General features: G+C 45.3%; 1 protein-coding gene across 4 annotated transcripts in view; it reads right to left on the bottom strand.

Moving 5' to 3' along the window:
* The window catches only part of LOC139480453 (neurocalcin homolog), a 123294-nt gene that overhangs the window by 2624 nt on the left and 99740 nt on the right, over positions 1-20930 (bottom strand). For all 4 annotated transcript variants that reach the window (XM_071263529.1, XM_071263531.1, XM_071263528.1 and 1 more), the window contains one exon: positions 10238-10698. In XM_071263529.1, coding sequence (XP_071119630.1) covers positions 10238-10615 — 378 coding nt within the window. In that variant the 5' untranslated portion in view covers positions 10616-10698. The remainder of the gene's footprint in view (positions 1-10237; positions 10699-20930) is intronic.

The raw sequence follows: 20930 nt of genomic DNA, 5'->3' as shown, positions 1-20930 counted from the left end.
AAGGAACTTTCCAAGGCCATATTGATTGCATGGAAGCTATCATCATAGGGCCATTATGAGAATGTAGGCTAATGACAGCTTGATGAACAGTATGTACAGCATGGATGGTTCAAGGATCATGCAATGTTTGCTGTTGTTGATTGGCTGAGGAATGGTTCTCTCCAATATGAAGAATTTACATGAAAGAGGTAACTTGGCTGTAATGTATTATTTTGCCCATTAGGTGTACACCTGCACTATCATGAACTCACATTACATTTTCACTGATCGAAAAATATAACACAAGGTGTAATGATGTATGCATCTCCATTTTGTTCTTGAATTAGGGTATTGACAAAAGCAATCGTCATTACCGTGGATGATGGATGAGAAGGGCAGGAAAACAACAACAGATCAGACACATTCCCCTGATGTTTTTAATCATTTGGAAAATACATCTTACACAACCCTGAGTATGTCAAAAATTTGAAGCAAATTTGTTCAGCTTGTTTTTACCCAATGATGCACTTGTGCAATGTGTTTGACCTTGACCTTCCTATTGCACACAGTCTAATTGAATGTAGATTCTTGACTAAATTTAGCTTGCTTCAGCATAGACATAACAGCTGACATCCCCCATATACATCCCCGCACACAGTGGTGGATGTCGGGCTCCTCCGTGGAAGCGGAGTCCTTGCCGAGCTACACCATTTAGTGAAGCTTATTATGCCAACACGGTAAACTAGAGAGGAGGCTTGTTGATAGAATACATTCAAGACTGATAATGAGCATGGCTTAGTTTGGTATTGGTGACTGGAATTTTCAAGAGCTCAGATGCTATACTGTAATTACTGTGTAATTTTCTAAACCACTGTGAGCTCTATGTTGACAGCCATCTTTGACTTTCTAATACAGCTATGTACAAAATCTTCAGGAAGGAAAACAGGCTGTTTATTATTTTGGAATAACAACAGATCGACCATATTGTGGTGTCTTGTAAAGCTGATTCCATATAATCAAAATGATTAGATATAAATGTACTATCTGGATAGGGTCGAATGTACCAGTGTCAGTACAATTGGTGATTTCACACTAAATTGTTTCACATACAGATTTCCGAGTTAACATATTGTTTCATTTTGGGAATAGACACAGAACAATACATTTTCTTCACTTTTGAGTCTGGTTATTAATTATAACAGTATATACTCCTGGTTCAGGTAATCCACATTCATAGAGTCGCTTTCATTCATAGTTAAGTGATACTGCTGAGCCATGCACACCACACAACTTTTGATAGGAACACTGAGATTTACAGTAATCAGTTATATGTTAAGGAAAGACATATCTTTATGAGAGTTGAGAAGTATATATAATCCATGCAATATACACGCCTCTGGAATCAGGTACACGAAGTATCTCCATGCGGGAAGTTTCTTGACATGCATAGTATCTAGAGGCAGCAGCCATGTAGTCAGGTGTGAGGTTCCACGCTGAGATTACCACACAAATGCCGGGATGAGAACTGAAACTTTGGACCAAGCCCAACTAAGCCTTGATAGATATTCCACTGCTAAAATGCATGACATGAAATCTTGCGGCTTGAGTTTCTCTATAGTGTGCTCTCCTTGAGTGTCAGTGTATAATGATGGGCAACCATGATCTCCATGAGTGTAAGTGTATAATGATGGGCAACCGTGCTCTCCTTGAGTGTCAGTGTATAATGATGGGCAACCATGATCTCCATGAGTGTCAGTGTATAATGATGGGCAACCATGCTCTCCTTGAGTGTCAGTGTATAATGATGGGCAACCGTGCTCTCCATGAATGTCAGTGTATAATGATGGGCAACCGTGCTCTCCTTGAGTGTCAGTGTATAATGATGGGCAACCGTGCTCTCCTTGAGTGTCAGTGTATAATGATGGGCAACCATGCTCTCCATGAGTGTCAGTGTATAATGATGGGCAACCGTGCTCTCCTTGAATGTCAGTGTATAATGATAGGCAACCGTGCTCTCCATGAGTGTCAGTGTATAATGATGGGCAACCATGCTCTCCATGAGTGTCAGTGTATAATGATAGGCAACCGTGCTCTCCATGAGTGTCAGTGTATAATGATGGGCAACTGTGCTCTCCATGAGTGTCAGTGTATAATGATGGGCAACCATGCTCTCCATGAGTGTCAGTGTATAATGATGGGCAACCATGCTCTCCATGAATGTCAGTGTATAATGATGGGCAACCATGATCTCCTTGAGTGTCAGTGTATAATGATGGGCAACCATGATCTCCATGAGTGTCAGTGTATAATGATGGGCAACCATGCTCTCCATGAGTGTCAGTGTATAATGATGGGCAACCATGCTCTCCATGAGTGTCAGTGTATAATGATGGGCAACCATGCTCTCCATGAGTGTCAGTGTATAATGATGGGCAACCATGCTCTCCATGAGTGTCAGTGTATAATGATGGGCAACCATGATCTCCTTGAGTGTCAGTGTATAATGATGGGCAACCATGCTCTCCATGAATGTCAGTGTATAATGATGGGCAACCGTGCTCTCCTTGAGTGTCAGTGTATAATGATGGGCAACCCAGGTTGTAAAATTCACTCTGGGGGGAAAGATGGAGATCAACTTAAATGATTACAATCTGACCTTTTGTTCATGGAAGAAAGATTTGTTGAATGTCAGACCCTTCTACCTGATGTGTAGTGTTTTCTGGGAGCTGGCGAACTTGTTTTTACTTGGTGCATGTTTTGCGTGTTGATCTGAGGTGCTTACAAAGCTGCCATAATCAGATAAGCTCTACACGATACTGCCAGAAGTCTTCAGGCTGCCTCTCCTACTCCATATTGAGGGCATTTACTGCTCATACATGAACTGCTGGGGAATTCGTTAAATAGAAATATACACAGGTGGAAATACAGGTTTCTTTTACAGAAGCATGGACTTACTGCGAGCTCATTTACGCTCATGTGTGTGGGTGTTGGTGTGAGATGTCCTAATGTGGGGGGCTAGAACGATGTGGGTGTGGGGTGTTGGTAGTGGGGTGTAGGGCGGGGGTGTGGGGTGTGAGATATCCAAACCTGGAGGACTAGAACAATATGGGTGTTGGGTGTGGGGCGTGGTATGTCCTAATGTGAGGAACTAGAACAATGTGGGTGTTGGGTGTTGGTTGTAGGGTGTTGGTTGTAGGGTGTTGGTTGTGGGGTGTTGGTTGTAGGGTGTTGGTTGTAGGGTGTTGGTTGTGGGGTGTTGGTTGTAGGGTGTTGGTTGTAGGGTGTTGGTTGTAGGGTGTTGGTTGTGGGGTGTTGGTTGTAGGGTGTTGGTTGTAGGGTGTTGGTTGTGGGGTGTTGGTTGTGGGGGTGTTGGTTGTGGGGTGTTGGGCGGGGGTGTGGGGTGTAGGGTGTTGGTTGTAGGGTGTTGGTTGTAGGGTGTTGGTTGTGGGGTGTTGGTTGTGGGGTGTTGGTTGTGGGGTGTTGGTTGTGGGGTGTTGGTTGTAGGGTGTTGGTTGTGGGGTGTTGGTTGTGGGGTGTTGGTTGTGGGGTGTTGGTTGTGGGGGTGTTGGTTGTGGGGTGTTGGGCGGGGGTGTGGGGTGTGGGGTGTGAGATATCCAAATCTGGAGGACTAGAACAATATGGGTGTTGGGTGTGGGGCGTGGGATGTCCTAATGTGGGGAACTACAACAATGTGGGTGTTGGGTGTTGGTTGTAGGGTGTTGGTTGTGGGGTGTTGGTTGTGGGGTGTTGGTTGTGGGGTGTTGGTTGTGGGGGTGTTGGTTGTGGGGTGTTGGGCGGGGGTGTGGGGTGTGGGGTGTGAGATATCCAAATCTGGAGGACTAGAACAATATGGGTGTTGGGTGTGGGGCGTGGGATGTCCTAATGTGGGGAACTACAACAATGTGGGTGTTGGTTGTAGGGTGTTGGTAGTGGGGTGTTGGTTGTTGGGTGTTGGTTGTGGGGTGTTGGTTGTAGGGTGTTGGTTGTAGGGTGTTGGTTGTGGGGTGTTGGTTGTAGGGTGTTGGTTGTGGGGTGTTGGTTGTAGGGTGTTGGTTGTAGGGTGTTGGTTGTAGGGTGTTGGTTGTGGGGTGTTGGTTCTGGGGTGTTGGTTGTAGGGTGTTGGTTGTAGGGTGTTGGTTGTAGGGTGTTGGTTGTAGGGTGTTGGTTGTGGGGTGTTGGTTGAGGGGTGTTGGTTGTGGGGTGTTGGTTGTAGGGTGTTGGTTGTGGGGTGTTGGTTATAGGGTGTTGGGTGTTGGGTGTTGGTTGTAGGGTGTTGGTTGTAGGGTGTTGGTTGTAGGGTGTTGGTTGTTGGGTGTTGGTTGTAGGGTGTTGGTTGTGGGGGTGTTGGTTGTAGGGTGTTGGTTGTAGGGTGTTGGTTGTGGGGTGTTGGTTGTAGGGTGTTGGTTGTACGGTGTTGGTTGTGGGGTGTTGGTTGTATGGTGTTGGTTGTAGGGTGTTGGTTGTTGGGTGTTGGTTGTTGGGTGTTGGTTGTAGGGTGTTGGTTGTAGGGTGTTGGTTGTAGGGTGTTGGTTGTTGGGTGTTGGTTGTAGGGTGTTGGTTGTAGGGGTGTTGGTTGTGGGGGTGTTGGTTGTGGGATGTTGGTTGTGGGTTGTGGGTTGTTGGGCATGGGGCATGGGGTGTTGCGTATGAGATATCCCAATCTGGGGGAGTAGAACAATGTGGGTGTTGGGTGTAGGGTGTAGGGTGTAGGGTGTTGGGTGTTGGGTGTTGGGTGTGGGCTGTGGGGTGTTGGGTGTTGGGTGTGGGGTGTGGGGTGTGGGGTGTGGGGTGTTGGGTGTTGGGTGTGGGGTGTTGGGTGTGGGGTGTTGGGTGTGGGGTGTTGGTTGTGGGGTGTTGGTTGTGGGGTGTTGGTTGTGGGGTGTTGGTTGTGGGGTGTTGGTTGCAGGGTGTTGGTTGTAGGGGTGTTGGTTGTAGGGGTGTTGGTTGTAGGGGTGTTGGTTGTGGGATGTTGGTTGTGGGTTGTGGGGCATGGGGTGCTGGTTGTGGGGTGTTGGTTGTGGGTTGTGGGGTGTTGGTTGTTGGTTGTGGGTTGTGGGTTGTGGGTTGTGGGGCATGGGGCATGGGGTGTTGGTTGTGGGGTGTTGGTTGTAGGGTGTTGGTTGTGGGGTGTTGGTTGTGGGTTGTGGGTTGTGGGGCATGGGGCATGGGGTGTTGGGTATGAGATATCCCAATCTGGGGGAGTAGAACAATGTGGGTGTTGGGTGTGGAGTGTTGGTTGTAGGGTGTTGGTTGTGGGTTGTGGGGTGTGGGGTGTTGGGTGTGGGGTGTTGGTTGTGGGTTGTGGGTTGTGGGGTGTTGGTTGTGGGGTGTTGGTTGTGGGGTGTTGGTTGTGGGGTGTTGGTTGTGGGGTGTTGGTTGTGGGTTGTGGGTTGTGGGGCATGGGGCATGGGGTGTTGGGTATGAGATATCCCAATCTGGGGGAGTAGAACAATGTGGGTGTTGGGTGTGGGGTGTTGGGTGTGGGCTGTGGGGTGTTGGGTGTAGGGTGTGGGCTGTGGGGTGTTGGCTGTGGGGTGTTGGTTGTAGGGTGTTGGTTGTGGGGTGTTGGTTGTGGGGTGTTGGTTGTGGGGTGTTGGTTGTAGGGTGTTGGTTGTGGGGTGTTGGTTGTAGGGTGTTGGTTGTTGGGTGTTGGTTGTGGGGTGTTGGTTGTAGGGTGTTGGTTGTGGGGTGTTGGTTGTAGGGTGTTGGTTGTAGGGTGTTGGTTGTAGGGTGTTGGTTGTTGGGTGTTGGTTGTAGGGTGTTGGTTGTAGGGTGTTGGTTGTAGGGTGTTGGTTGTTGGGTGTTGGTTGTAGGGTGTTGGTTGTAGGGGTGTTGGTTGTGGGGGTGTTGGTTGTGGGATGTTGGTTGTGGGTTGTGGGTTGTTGGGCATGGGGCATGGGGTGTTGCGTATGAGATATCCCAATCTGGGGGAGTAGAACAATGTGGGTGTTGGGTGTAGGGTGTAGGGTGTAGGGTGTTGGGTGTGGGGTGTTGGTTGTGGGGTGTTGGGTGTGGGGTGTTGGTTGTGGGGTGTTGGTTGTGGGGTGTTGGTTGTGGGGTGTTGGGTGTTGGGTGTGGGGTGTGGGGTGTGGGGTGTTGGGTGTGGGGTGTTGGGTGTGGGGTGTTGGTTGTGGGGTGTTGGTTGTGGGGTGTTGGTTGTGGGGTGTTGGTTGTGGGGTGTTGGTTGCAGGGTGTTGGTTGTAGGGGTGTTGGTTGTAGGGGTGTTGGTTGTAGGGGTGTTGGTTGTGGGATGTTGGTTGTGGGTTGTGGGGCATGGGGTGCTGGTTGTGGGGTGTTGGTTGTGGGTTGTGGGGTGTTGGTTGTTGGTTGTGGGTTGTGGGTTGTGGGGCATGGGGCATGGGGTGTTGGTTGTGGGGTGTTGGTTGTAGGGTGTTGGTTGTGGGGTGTTGGTTGTAGGGTGTTGGTTGTAGGGTGTTGGTTGTGGGTTGTGGGGTGTGGGGTGTTGGGTGTGGGGTGTTGGTTGTGGGGTGTTGGTTGTGGGGTGTTGGTTGTAGGGTGTTGGTTGTGGGGTGTTGGTTGTGGGTTGTGGGTTGTGGGGCATGGGGCATGGGGTGTTGGGTATGAGATATCCCAATCTGGGGGAGTAGAACAATGTGGGTGTTGGGTGTGGGGTGTTGGTTGTAGGGTGCTGGTTGTGGGGTGTTGGTTGTGGGTTGTGGGGTGTGGGGTGTTGGGTGTAGGGTGTTGGTTGTGGGGTGTTGGTTGTAGGGTGTTGGTTGTGGGGTGTTGGTTGTAGGGTGTTGGTTGTGGGGTGTTGGTTGTGGGTTGTGGGGTGTGGGGTGTTGGGTGTGGGGTGTTGGTTGTGGGGTGTTGGTTGTGGGGTGTTGGTTGTAGGGTGTTGGTTGTGGGGTGTTGGTTGTAGGGTGTTGGTTGTGGGGTGTTGGTTGTGGGTTGTGGGGTGTGGGGTGTTGGGTGTGGGGTGTTGGTTGTGGGGTGTTGGTTGTGGGGTGTTGGTTGTGGGTTGTGGGTTGTGGGGCATGGGGCATGGGGTGTTGGGTATGAGATATCCCAATCTGGGGGAGTAGAACAATGTGGGTGTTGGGTGTGGGGTGTTGGGTGTGGGCTGTGGGGTGTTGGGTGTAGGGTGTGGGCTGTGGGGTGTTGGCTGTGGGGTGTTGGTTGTAGGGTGTTGGTTGTGGGGTGTCGGTTGTGGGGTGTTGGTTGTGGGGTGTTGGTTGTAGGGTGTTGGTTGTGGGGTGTTGGTTGTGGGGTGTTGGTTGTGGGGGTGTTGGTTGTGGGGTGTTGGGCGGGGGTGTGGGGTGTGAGATATCCAAATCTGGAGGACTAGAACAATATGGGTGTTTGGTGTGGGGCGTGGGATGTCCTAATGTGGGGAACTACAACAATGTGGGTGTTGGTTGTAGGGTGTTGGTTGTGGGGTGTTGGTTGTTGGGTGTTGGTTGTGGGGTGTTGGTTGTAGGGTGTTGGTTGTAGGGTGTTGGGTGTTGGGTGTTGGTTGTAGGGTGTTGGTTGTAGGGTGTTGGTTGTAGGGTGTTGGTTGTAGGGTGTTGGTTGTTGGGTGTTGGTTGTAGGGTGTTGGTTGTGGGGGTGTTGGTTGTAGGGTGTTGGTTGTAGGGTGTTGGTTGTTGGGTGTTGGTTGTGGGGTGTTGGTTGTAGGGTGTTGGTTGTTGGGTGTTGGTTGTGGGGTGTTGGTTGTAGGGTGTTGGTTGTAGGGTGTTGGTTGTAGGGTGTTGGTTGTAGGGTGTTGGTTGTTGGGTGTTGGTTGTGGGGTGTTGGTTGTAGGGTGTTGGTTGTAGGGTGTTGGTTGTGGGGTGTTGGTTGTAGGGTGTTGGTTGTAGGGTGTTGGTTGTAGGGTGTTGGTTGTTGGGTGTTGGTTGTGGGTTGTGGGGCATGGGGTGCTGGTTGTGGGGTGTTGGTTGTGGGTTGTGGGGTGTTGGTTGTGGGGGTGTTGGTTGTGGGATGTTGGTTGTGGGTTGTGGGTTGTGGGGCATGGGGCATGAGGTGTTGGGTATGAGATATCCCAATCTGGGGGAGTAGAACAATGTGGGTGTTGGGTGTAGGGTGTAGGGTGTAGGGTGTTGGTTGTGGGGTGTTGGTTGTGGGGTGTTGGTTGTGGGGTGTTGGGTGTTGGGTGTGGGGTGTGGGGTGTGGGGTGTGGGGTGTTGGGTGTGGGGTGTTGGGTGTGGGGTGTTGGTTGTGGGGGTGTTGGTTGTGGGATGTTGGTTGTGGGTTGTGGGTTGTGGGGCATGGGGCATGGGGTGTTGCGTATGAGATATCCCAATCTGGGGGAGTAGAACAATGTGGGTGTTGGGTGTAGGGTGTAGGGTGTAGGGTGTAGGGTGTTGGTTGTGGGGTGTTGGGTGTGGGGTGTTGGTTGTGGGGTGTTGGTTGTGGGGTGTTGGTTGTGGGGTGTTGGTTGTGGGGTGTTGGGTGTGGGGTGTGGGGTGTGGGGTGTGGGGTGTGGGGTGTTGGGTGTGGGGTGTTGGGTGTGGGGTGTTGGTTGTGGGGTGTTGGTTGTGGGGTGTTGGTTGTGGGGTGTTGGTTGTGGGGTGTTGGTTGGAGGGTGTTGGTTGTAGGGGTGTTGGTTGTAGGGGTGTTGGTTGTAGGGGTGTTGGTTGTGGGATGTTGGTTGTGGGTTGTGGGGCATGGGGTGCTGGTTGTGGGGTGTTGGTTGTGGGTTGTGGGGTGTTGGTTGTTGGTTGTGGGTTGTGGGTTGTGGGTTGTGGGGCATGGGGCATGGGGTGTTGGTTGTGGGGTGTTGGTTGTAGGGTGTTGGTTGTGGGGTGTTGGTTGTAGGGTGTTGGTTGTGGGTTGTGGGGTGTGGGGTGTTGGGTGTGGGGTGTGGGGTGTTGGGTGTGGGCTGTGGGCTGTGGGGTGTTGGGTGTTGGTTGTTGGGTGGTGGGTGTGGGGTGTTGGTTGTTGGGTGTGTTATGTCCTAATGTGGGAGACTAAAACAATGTGGGTGTGGGGGGGTGTAGGATATTCCAAACTGGGAGACTTGAACGATGTGGGTGTTGGTTGTGGGGTATTGGTTGTGGGGCATGGGGTGTAGGGTGTAGGGTGTAGGATATCCCAATCTGGGAGACTTGGTGTTGGGTGTGGGGTGATGTTGGGTGTGAGATGTACCAATCTGGAGGACTAGAACAATGTGGGTGTGTGGTGTGGGTAGTGTGGCGTGGGTAGTGGGGTGTGGGGTGTAGGGTGTAGGGCATGGGGTGTGTCATGTCCCAATCTGGAGGACTAGAACAATGTGGGTGGGGTGTGTGGATAGTGGGGTTTGGGGTGTGGATAGTGGGGTTTGGGGTGTCAGTGGGGGGTGTGGGTAGTGGGGGTTGGGGTGTCAGTGGGGGGTGTGGGTAGTAGGGTGTGGTGTGGGGTGTGAGGGTGGTCTATTTTATAGAATTAAATGTCCTTTGTGTGTGTGACATGGGATGTATTGAGCGTTGGGGCGTTGAGTGTAATGATTTGGGATGCTAATGTTGAAATCTACAGGGTTTTATGATGTTTTGTTTATTTTGGTTTGTTTATTTTTTTACCACCTCTGTCTATACATCAAACACAATCAGATTTCAATCAGAAATCTAATGCTGTATGAGTTCATGATTGAAAAGTGTCTGACTTTGTGAATCTCAATAATTTAATGTTCTGTAACAGATTGCCAATCTGCCAATCTCAATACAAGATATCAAAGTCCTTCCATTGCAATGATCCCCAACTGTTCACTTGTCATATAACTGCCTGAGTCAGCCTGACCCACATACTTCAAATGCTCAGGAAAATTAAGTCCTGTGTGGTGTATTGATTTTCATGTGTGAGGTGAACACATGCTGTATTCCTGGAAAGAAAATCTGCATATGAATCCAGTTGATCTACCGAACTATTAACATGTGTCTAACATGATGTGAGTGAGAAAGGGTTTACCCAAGACTGATCTTCACACAGAGTAAATGTTGGGAGTGTACGTGAGATGAGCCAGTGTTATCTATACCCAGCAAGCTAACCCAACTCCTCTGCATAGTCAAGTGTGTCTGTTTCTTGTGTAATGCTGCACTCAGCAATATTCCAGCTATATGACAGCAGTCGATAAATCAAATCTGGATCAGACAATCCAGTGACCGACATCATGACCGTCAATCTACTCAAATGGGATACAATGACTTGCATCAGGAGTCTGAACCCTGGATCCCGGTGATTGCTTCCCACAAGCATTGCTGAAGACCAATTCTAACCCAATCTTTACAGGGGCGTATAGTGTGAAGATCAACAAACAACTTACTTGAACAATCTCCAGCATTTCATTCCTAGAGATGTATCCATTACCATCCAGATCGTACATGCTGAATGCCCACTTCAGCTTCTGGTCCAGCTTCCCTCGTGACGTGACACTGAGTGCACACATGAACTCACGGAAGTCTATTGTACCGTCACTGTTTGTGTCAAATGTGCGAAACACATGCTCAGCAAATTTCGATGCATCTCCATAGGGGAAAAAGTTTCCATATATTTTCTTAAATTCATCTACAGAGAGGTGTCCACTTGGACAGTCTTTGAGGAATCCTTTATACCATTCCTGGAGCTCCTCGTCCGTGAAGCTTGTGTTCTGGCGCAGATCCTCCAGAATCTCTGGCTTCAGTTTACTGTTGCTCTTCCCCATGCTCGCTCTTCCTCTTGCTCTTCCTCTTGCTTGCTGCTTCCTTACTCCGCTTTGCTGCTGACAGGCCTTGCTCAAAGCTCAAACTGAAATGAAAATGGTAAAGATGAAGAATTTCAGGCAATCATAATATCTCTGGTTAAGATAGACACTATACCATTCAGTAGTGAGTGAGTATGGTTTTATGCCACTTTTTGCAATATTCCAGCAATATCATGGCTGGCAGAGGAGACCAGAAATGGGCTTCACACATTGTACCCATGTGGGGAATCAAACCCAGGCCTTAAGCATGACGATGAACACTTTAACCACCAGACTACCCTACCACCCCCTATATTATTCAACTATTGACATGGCTAGAACAGTTATTTTCCCTGATAAAGGATTATTTACATGAATAAAACAAAAAACATATGTAATAAAATCATGTAATAAATGTAATATTCATGACTGTTTACTAATAAAAAAAACATATACATATATGCAGAAAATATGAAATGTCTCAGTATCAATTGCCTTAGGAGATAATATCACAACATGATGTTGAGTAGCAGTATTATTGTAGGCACTGTGAAAAAAGTCAATGTCTGGCAGCAATCCAGCAATTGATCATACAGATCTGATTGGTCATAAATTGGATTGAAGCCATAAATCGGACATTCAACTGTGGATGGAGAGACGATTTACAGGACCACAGCAACAACATAGCCAGCAGACTTGGTTGTAGTCAACAAGATTTTCCAGTGTTAGAAATTGGCACTTGTCTTGTAGTCCTTTCCAAACTGCCCAATAATTAAGGTATCTTAAGGACTAGTAGAAACTTGCCCTTTTACAGGGTTTTGCTGTATGTTATCATAATATGGACTAGTGGGCTAAAACTGTTAGTTTCTATCGCTGTTTTTTGGTTACGATATTCACTGATACAGTGTCATAGAACAACTGTACAGTGTGACACACACAACCACAGAGGACATTGGGACCAACGTTCTCTTTCCCACTTGTCTGGCTCCAGTTCAATCACCAAACTGCCTTGATCAGACCAGCATATCACACAGCATATCACACAGCATATCACACAGCATACCACATGCCATCATAATGTCCAGCAGTTGTAACAGCACTACTCCTAACCCAAGAATGCAAACAAAGTCATATCAGTTGTGTATGGAGTGTGGCCATATTATATCAGACAATAGCCTTGTACTTAAGCCCCTAATCCCGCTGTGCCTAGCTAGGCTTCCATGTGAAGGCATGTGGCGGATCAGCTTGATACGGCTATCAGGAGAATTGTGCCACTAATCATGTTAATCAGGTGATTGATACCGCTGTAGTTGTCCTCCAGACATGGCACTGTCACAGGGAACTTGAGCATGCTTTGTTGTCAAGGATACGGACTCTTACATAAATAGAGGGGGCAGTAGGGTGGCCTAGTGGTTAAAACACTTATTCATAACAACACGGTTCAGTTCTGTCATCAGGATGGTGCGGTAGCCAAGTGGTTAAAGCGTCCGTTCGTCACGCCATGGTTCTGTTCTGTTCTGTTAACTGGATAGTGAGGTAAACTACTTGTGAAAGCGTTTGCTCGTCATGCCATGGTTCTGTTCTGTTCTGTTAACTGCATAGTGAGGTAAACTACTTGTGAAAGCGTTTGCTCGTCACGCCATGGATCTGTTCTGTTAACTGCATAGTGAGGTAATCTACTTGTGAAAGCGTTTGCTCGTCACGCCATGGTTCTGTTCTGTTCTGTTAACTGCATAGTGAGGTAAACTACTTGTGAAAGCGTTTGCTCGTCACGCCATGGTTCTGTTCTGTTAACTGCATAGTGAGGTAATCTACTTGTGAAAGCATTTGCTCGTCACGCCATGGTTCTGTTCTGTTAACTGCATAGTGAGGTAATCTACTTGTGAAAGCGTTTACTCATCACGCCATGGTTCTGTTCTGTTAACTGCATAGTGAGGTAATCTACTTGTGAAAGCGTTTGCTCGTCACGCCATGGTTCTGTTCTGTTAACTGCATAGTGAGGTAAACTACTTGTGAAAGCGTTTGCTCGTCACGCCATGGTTCTGTTCTGTTAACTGCATAGTGAGGTAAACTACTTGTGAAAGCGTTTGCTCGTCACGCCATGGTTCTGTTCTGTTAACTGCATAGTGAGGTAATCTACTTGTGAAAGCGTTTGCTCGTCACGCCATGGATCTGTTCTGTTAACTGCATAGTGAGGTAAACTACTTGTGAAAGCGTTTGCTCGTCACACCATGGATCTGTTCTGTTAACTGCAGAGTGAGGTAAACTACTTGTGAAAGCGTTTGCTCGTCATGCCATGGATCTGTTCTGGTAAATCTGCATCCCCTGACTGCTCAGGCATGTGACTGAGACACGGAATCAAACAAGTGCGACTGAACCTGCCTTAACAGAACTGACTCAGTATGGTTCAATGAAACTTTTAGCAATTAATGTAAGATTGCAAAAAATGGGTTTCAGACATTGTTCCCATATGAGGAACCAAACCAATGCATTGGAGTGATAAGCGAACACTTTAACAGATGGGCTTCCCTACCAACCAGTTGACAGAACAAAACAATGGCGACTTGCTGACATCTACAGGACGCAGTGTGACTGAACCTGCGTTGACACAGCATAGCATAAACATTAATACCAGAGTTTATTAAAAATCAGTCAAAGCAGACACAGTAAAATAAATGTCTGCCTCATTCAAACACTGATTGATAATGATACCTCCACATAGGAAATAATTCAATCTCCTTAACCTGCTTATAGTTTCTGGATCAACTTTTTCAGTGAACCAATAAACCCAGTGTTCAATTCGCAAACTTCGAGGAATGGTCCTAAAATCTGAACATCTTACATATCTAAACTTATCCCATGAAATGGTTCCTTCTAGGATCGACTGCTTCTTCCAAACCTCGGGGTTAGCAACCAAATCATGTACAAATGAATGGCAGTAATTCCTACCAGTGTTGAGTTCCCTCCAGAAATATGTAACAGTAATAGACCGTTGCCAAGCCATTAGCGCCATGTTACAGCAGCCCTCTCAGTCCTCATTACATTTCAAAGACATGGAGTTGAGGTCAAGAATTTTGAACTTAATAATTTAAAAAAACAGTTATGCAATATGGCTCCTTGGGCTCCCGGTTGTCTCTTTACATGCAGCTCCTTGGTGAATTAGTCCATGAATCTCAGTCTCCTTATGATGATCTGGTCTAATTTGGGGGCTGATAATAACATTGATTTTGTTTTCAATCAGTGTATCCCAGCATTCAGGGCGTCTATTATTCATTTTCTCAAAATTAATTTCATCCAGTTTATCAATAATTCCGAAATGAATGATTTATGGAATAGTTCTGCTGCTGTAAGACAGATCAATACCAGCTTCTGCTCAACAGGAAGACATGGAAAACAGTCACTATAGCAACCACTGGAGGAACTACAAACACAAACTTCAGCCAAACACATTTTCAAGGGCAAGGAAAAAGTTAATAATCTGTGCTAAAATTATAGATATTTCAATAATATTTCCACTAATATGTTTTCAAGAATATGGTTATTAGTTTCCAACACATCACAACAGCCCCTGAGGGCTTGGTAAATAGTTATCAACATGAAGTTACTAGGGATCATTGCTATTCCTACCTTCCATTCAAAACATAATTAAAATATTTTGAATCCAACACATCTTTCTTAAATCATACACCAAAACCAAACGATGCAAGACTCCCCCCAAAGAGTTGGGAAATGTGAAGCATCTCTGCGATCTACCAGACTGTGTCCAACTACAGCATAAGGATCCACACGCCACTCCCCCCGCCCCCCGAACACAATACAACCCATTCTTACCCCGCTTCAGCAACAGTGTGTGCTAGTTATTGAAGACCCTTTGCTTCACCAATTGTTTTCCTATCAAAGAAATCAAAGCTGGTGGGCAGGGAGTCTGCTTGGGAATAATGCATGGCCTCCTGGACGTGTGTAAATCTAACACAGGTGAACGTGCAGGAAATGTGTTGCATATCTGGCTTATTACTGAGCTTATGGTAAAGGTGAGGGACATTCACACATACAGACCAAGGCCTACTGCACTGAAGGTGGTGGAACTTTGATCACGTTTGTTACTGTAAGATCTGAGGTACGGTACATGTGTACATTTATTAACATCAATTTACCAAACGGGGAAAAACGGCAAATCATCCCATCTCCCACACTTGGTAATTACTACACAGAAGAGACATTTTTTTATAGGCGTCTGTCACAGGGGGATTACGCTTGATAATATATATCCCAGTACATAATATATACTATTAACTTAATGGATAACCTGTAAAACATTCACAGTTGTGTATTCTAATGCATATACAGGCTTTTGAAAGATCTGCTACAAAACATTTAATGTTTCTTATATGACATACAAAACCCATCTCTAAACATGTGCTTATATGGGACATAATAACACCAGTTGGGTTTTGTTTTCTTAACCAAACAAAATGGGATGGTAATATGCATGCATTTGCCACTTACATGACCAATCAGGGTCATTGATTTCAAGGTGTTTGTCACCACTTAAGCACAAGAGCAACAGATCCGAGCTGTCTCACAGATGATAGACGCTGCACAATAAGTCAGCCCGAGACAACCTCCTATTGATGTAATGACAGATAATTTATGGATCAATTCTCTGGAATGCTTGTACTTTTATAGAAAGCCGAGACAACAAAATACATACAGTGAGATATTGACTTTAGATCCATTGGATAACAAAGCCAAACAAAGACAGCCATACCCAATAGATAATCAGATGTCATGTAAAGAAATTATACTATTCAATAAAACATCAAAGGTAGACAAAATTTCATTTTACTGCCTTTATCAGTGACAATATCAAGATATGGCTTCTATTAACATACTACACCACAACCAGAAGATAACAGGACTCCAGATCCGCCTGAAGCTTCATTGAAATATATCCATAAATTCACATGCAATCTTGTAACATACATTACAACCAGAGGGTGCAGTGATGTCGAGAACTGCTTGAAATTCAAAAACAATTAATTACTACAAGCATTCAATTCAAATGAGTGAGTGAGCAAGTTGATAGACCACTCTAATACTCCAGCACTAAGACAGTGTAAGATGTCCTTCTGTGTACACCCTAAAATGAAGCAGCCAGAAATGGGCTTCACATATTGTATCCATGTGGGCAACGAACCAGGCCTTCAATTCACATGAATCACATAACAGGAACACATTCTACGCAGTGAGAAAGTGCTTCGATTATTATCAAACCATATTTAAATACAGACTTACAAAGGTCTCAAAAACTAGCTTCCTCAGAGTAAGGATAAGATATATGGAGGAAGAACTTCTTTATAACCATCAGGAGTGACATTCCCAATTGTAATAAAGAAGTTGTTCATCCATATATCTTATCCTTACTTAATACTGCAACTTCTAAATACCTTTCAAAGAAGTTAGCTTCCTGAGACGACTTCAACAAATGTTTGCCTACCTAAGCCGTCCAGCTGGTTACCTGCAGCCTGTGAACACCACTGAGAGTGGCCAGCGAACCTCCTCACCCACAGGCTCTCCCCCTACATAGCCAGAGGGGTCACTTGTACAGGGTCAGGTAAAATGTGAGCAAGGCCCTGAGGCTAGGTAATTAGGTGACTTGAAGACAATGGCTGGCTCACATCAATCTAGTGACTCTTTTGTTCCTAGCTTACTGCATCAAGGTATAAGAACACACCAATGAGGTAATAAGCACTCAAATACCAGGTGTAATTTGCCATCTGAAAGGAAAACCCCTTTGGAAAATAGTTGGTAAATTATGATGATTCTGTGAAAAAAATTGTTGAATAAACTGACAACAGTTTCAAAGATGTCCTGTCTGAAGGTGATGCCGGCATGGTAGGTGTAATATATATGATATCAGCTGTGATGGATGCTAGCTGACAGCGACATGTAAGTGATTAATGAAATGTTAGACAGCACTCAACCTGTTAGTGTTAGTGTTACTTATAGCTACCAGGACAACCTGCTGAGGTTAGTGTCTGCTCCAACGATGAGCGACTAATATTGGGGCTCTTCTTCCAGCTGAAGAGCAACTAAATCATGTCAGGATACTACGCTCTGGTCGGACATGCACAGACAGGTCACTCTGCTGGCACATCCATACCAACCTCCTTATGGCCCAGTAATCAGATTCTTCATAAAAATTAAGAAACTTATTTGTATTGAATATTTTCTAAAATATTGAAAACTACTCAAAGTTAGAAAAAGCATTTGTGAGTATGTATAGGATATAATCTTCATATCCAGCTACATCATAACACCATATCCTCCCCGCCAGTGTTGAGCCTGGTACTCATGTCGTCATATCTGATAGGAGGCAGCACCCTGCTTGGGTGTTGACAGCATCTCTATACCATAGCAGCCATATCACATCAACTAGCAAAATGTAGTTGAGATTCAGTCTGAATCAGGCAACCTGGTGGTCAACAGTGCGAGCATCGATCCATGCAATCAACATGAAGTACATTGTTACATCATACAGGTCCATCTGCTCAAAGTGCACTTAGCCTATCACTATTATACGTCTATGTAAAAGCATGAAATTTGATCATTACAATTGCTTTGCATGCCAAAGTTGGCTGCCCCTGCAGACACCGCATTTGTGACCAACTTGTGGTATTCGGGGCCGAATAGTGACTCGTGCCTCTCTCGTGGCCATTTTTGCGACTGGGTTCCGTCTCAGCGCAAACGTGTATACCTAAAACAATTGTCAACTTGTTGCGTAATGGTGCTCATATATTTCCCCTTATATTATATATATATATTTCAGATGCAGTTTAAAGCACATCGGGACGTGCTAAATTATACAGTATGATTGAACACATTTAACTGTGTCTTTGGTATATTTTTAGATGCTAGATATATGTAAAATCAAAATTATTTCTGAGGGATTCTTTGACGACGAACTTGAAATCATATCTGCATTCTGATTGGTTTGTCGTTTTTTAGCACATAACATTCATTGATAGGGGGACAAGTCTTCTTGCAGGTTACGGTAAGCGGCGAGTGGTGATGAATGCAGACACTGAAGTCAAGGATTATCCATACTTAGCAGCCATTGTGAATACCTAATCCCCATCTTAATCTCATTCCGTGCCAATCACGGCATCAACTCTGTTCCGAAGACCAACAGCTAGACACTGGCCATGTTGGTCATAATCTTCCCACAGCAGATACACATCAAGACAGGTGTAGTCCGCAGAAATCCATCGACAATGTAGTGGGATTACAAGTAACCTGCTTTGTATGCAGAAACAGATCTTGTCAGTCCTCAACAGTCTTGCCGCAGCTCACAACCATTGAAGCGTATACAATTCTCAAACATATTTCATTCTTTGCCACAACTACTAGAAGTTAGGCATGTTTCTATTCTTGGTTAAGTTACAAGGGAAAAAATACAACAGGTTATGTCCTACTAAGTTATCATCGCTTCCTGTGCAATGCGATTTCCTTGATGGTAAGGAGTGAGGAATGAGAGGATAGACACCAATTCTACACACAGTTTACAGAGCTATCTGAAAAAGCTTTGTTTTATCTATGACAAATAAACAGAAAGCATTGTGAGGTTAGCAGGATGAGTAGAGATGAAGGCCAGGAGGATGTGCAGCAACCTCCCCTGTCTGCACAATGTGGAGTGTGGTGTGCACTGCTGCTGCTGCCGCCGACTTGATGAGTGAAATACCACCCAATCTTGCGGTAAGTCAAATATATTTAGCTCTTCACTTACAGCCCTTCACAGCCTTATGAAAGCAGTAATACCACAGGCATTGGAAACATGGCACCAGGCATGGAAAAACAGGACATAGGGCATGGTCTTTGCTCATGGAATGAAATGCTAGTCCCTGTGTTATATGTCAAACACTTCTCTATTGCCGTATTCCACGTGTATAATGCCTAGGTTGTATAAGCTGTTTTCACAACATGATGATGAAAGAGAATAAGGCAACTATCTGCTTTAAAGGGAAAGATGAGTTTGTGTATTATGTTGATATAAAGAAAACAAATAATACAATAGTAAACATCATTTTTCAACACTTCTATCAGTTCCCTATAGTTTTCAAACAGTATATTACGAACAAAATGAAGTTAGGGATCATGAATATTTTGGGGGATATATTTGTGTAGTGAAGATTGATTTTCTTTAAATGTGTACAGACGATGCTCATGGACAACAGAAACACGAATACCATATATGTTGTTTAATATATGAAGAATTACTCATATTCAAGAGATATTAGATTGGTTCGACGCACAAACGAACATACTGGAATGTTGTGTGAACCAACGCTCATAAACGTATCACATGTGACATCAGAGGTCCATGACTTCAAATGAACCATTTGTCTGGTGCAGGATAAGTGTGTAAAGTTTGGAAATCAGCATATAGTGATAAGAATAAAAGCACTCTGTGGTAACACTGACTGATTGTTAGTTTTGTCATTAATTGGTACACATTGGAAACATCTCTTCTTAACGTAAATACTTCTCTGTATATTTATATGGTTCACGTTTCTTTTGGTGGTGAGTATATATAGATGTCATGATCCCGACCTTCTTAGTTCAGTATACAAGGCAAACTATCCCAAACTATTGCCAATCACTGTGCATACCCAGTTCAACTAAAATGGGAATGCCCGTGTGTTGAATTCAGCAATATTACTGTGCTACCATGGTGGCCTGTACACTGTGTCACAAATCTAAAACCATCCAGCAGGAAAACAACTCCCACTTGGTCACACAGTGACCAATCAGCCATTCTAGTCAGCCATTGTAACCATCTGATCCTCATTTCAGATACAGCATGTGTATTAAGGCCCTGCTCTACCCAGGAACCCCATGTTCCAGAGGCAAGGGAGTTAACTGTTTGAAAGTCCAGTTTTCACCCTTGCCCAACTAGGTTGAGATTTCTGGGCTCGATCGTAGTACATCCAGTGGCTATGAGTTGTGTCCTTTCTATGTCCCTCCTATTAACCAATCAAATTCCACCTCTCGTATCACTTGTATTTGCTTCAAACAAAATGGCGGCGCTCAGTCAAGACGATCAGATCGATAATTAAGACTGATATTTAAAAAAAACCCGGGTCTTTCTTCGTGAAGTGCGTCAAGTAACATGAGCACCTTGATTAAAAATAAAATATGAAAGGATTTGGATTATAACTGTTGACAATGAGTTGACAGTACACATCCTTTACAAATCCTGCAATCAACCAAAATTTGAACGGCAGTTGACGAACCGGATGTTGATTGCATAACACGATTTTGATAGGACTGTGTATAGACTCCCTAGTCCAGCCAAGATATAACTCCATAATTGTTACCTAATTCGGCAAGGGTGGAAACTGGACTTTTATGGTCAGTTAACTCCCTTGCCTCGGGAAGATGAGGAACGTCAACAGAGACCAACACAATGGCTGAAGATCTGTCTTGTCCAGTCGGCAGGTTTTCCATACGTCATCTGTAAGTGTGGCGGGATGAAACAATAAACCCATCACAGCCGCCAGATGACATCCTAACTGCTGCCTCATCATGCCCGGGGCCCCTGAATACCTCAAATAAATTACTGTACAACTGTGCCGTTGCCAAGATGAACATGTAAATAATGACTTACTTATCTGAATACATCAGGATGCCAGGAATTCGATAACTGACATCTATAAATGAGTAGCACTTGCAGAAAAATGTGTACATTTCAGAATAAGTGGATGGTTATAGGGAATGGTAACTGTTCCATGTCTATCTTCAAAGTAGGCCATTAAAGGAGGAGAATCCTAAAGCATATGTACGATTTTGAACAAATAAACAGACCGGTGCCAAGGTAAACATCAGCCAGAGAGGCTGACATGTTGGAGCTGAGGGATATAAGTTTACATAAAACACAGAGGAACTGACACAGGAGGCATGACATCTTGACGAGAGTGGTATACATGATAAGGTGCACCCTCACATCTGTATCGTCATGGAAACATCAGGAAATATTACTTCAGAAGAGTTGAAGTTTTTCACCAGCAATTATGAATGAATTCAAGATTTGTGTATCATTTATTTTTTCAATCTGAAGGAATGCAATGAACGCCCAATAATATTACAGCTGGCTGGTAAATTTCGTGTTTCATGCTCATGATATGTCAAGTTGGCATGGAACAATCTATGTGAGCAATTATTTCAATGATTTGACACCTCAAATGACCTCACCTCTCAGCATTAGCCATTCGCTCAAATAGTTCCCCCTTCTACACCT

This window comes from Haliotis cracherodii, unplaced genomic scaffold, assembly GCF_022045235.1.
Source record: "Haliotis cracherodii isolate W230 unplaced genomic scaffold, xgHalCrac1.p SCAF_4, whole genome shotgun sequence".
Classification (NCBI taxonomy): domain Eukaryota; kingdom Metazoa; phylum Mollusca; class Gastropoda; order Lepetellida; family Haliotidae; genus Haliotis; species Haliotis cracherodii.
This window is presented reverse-complemented; position numbering and strand designations above follow the sequence as displayed.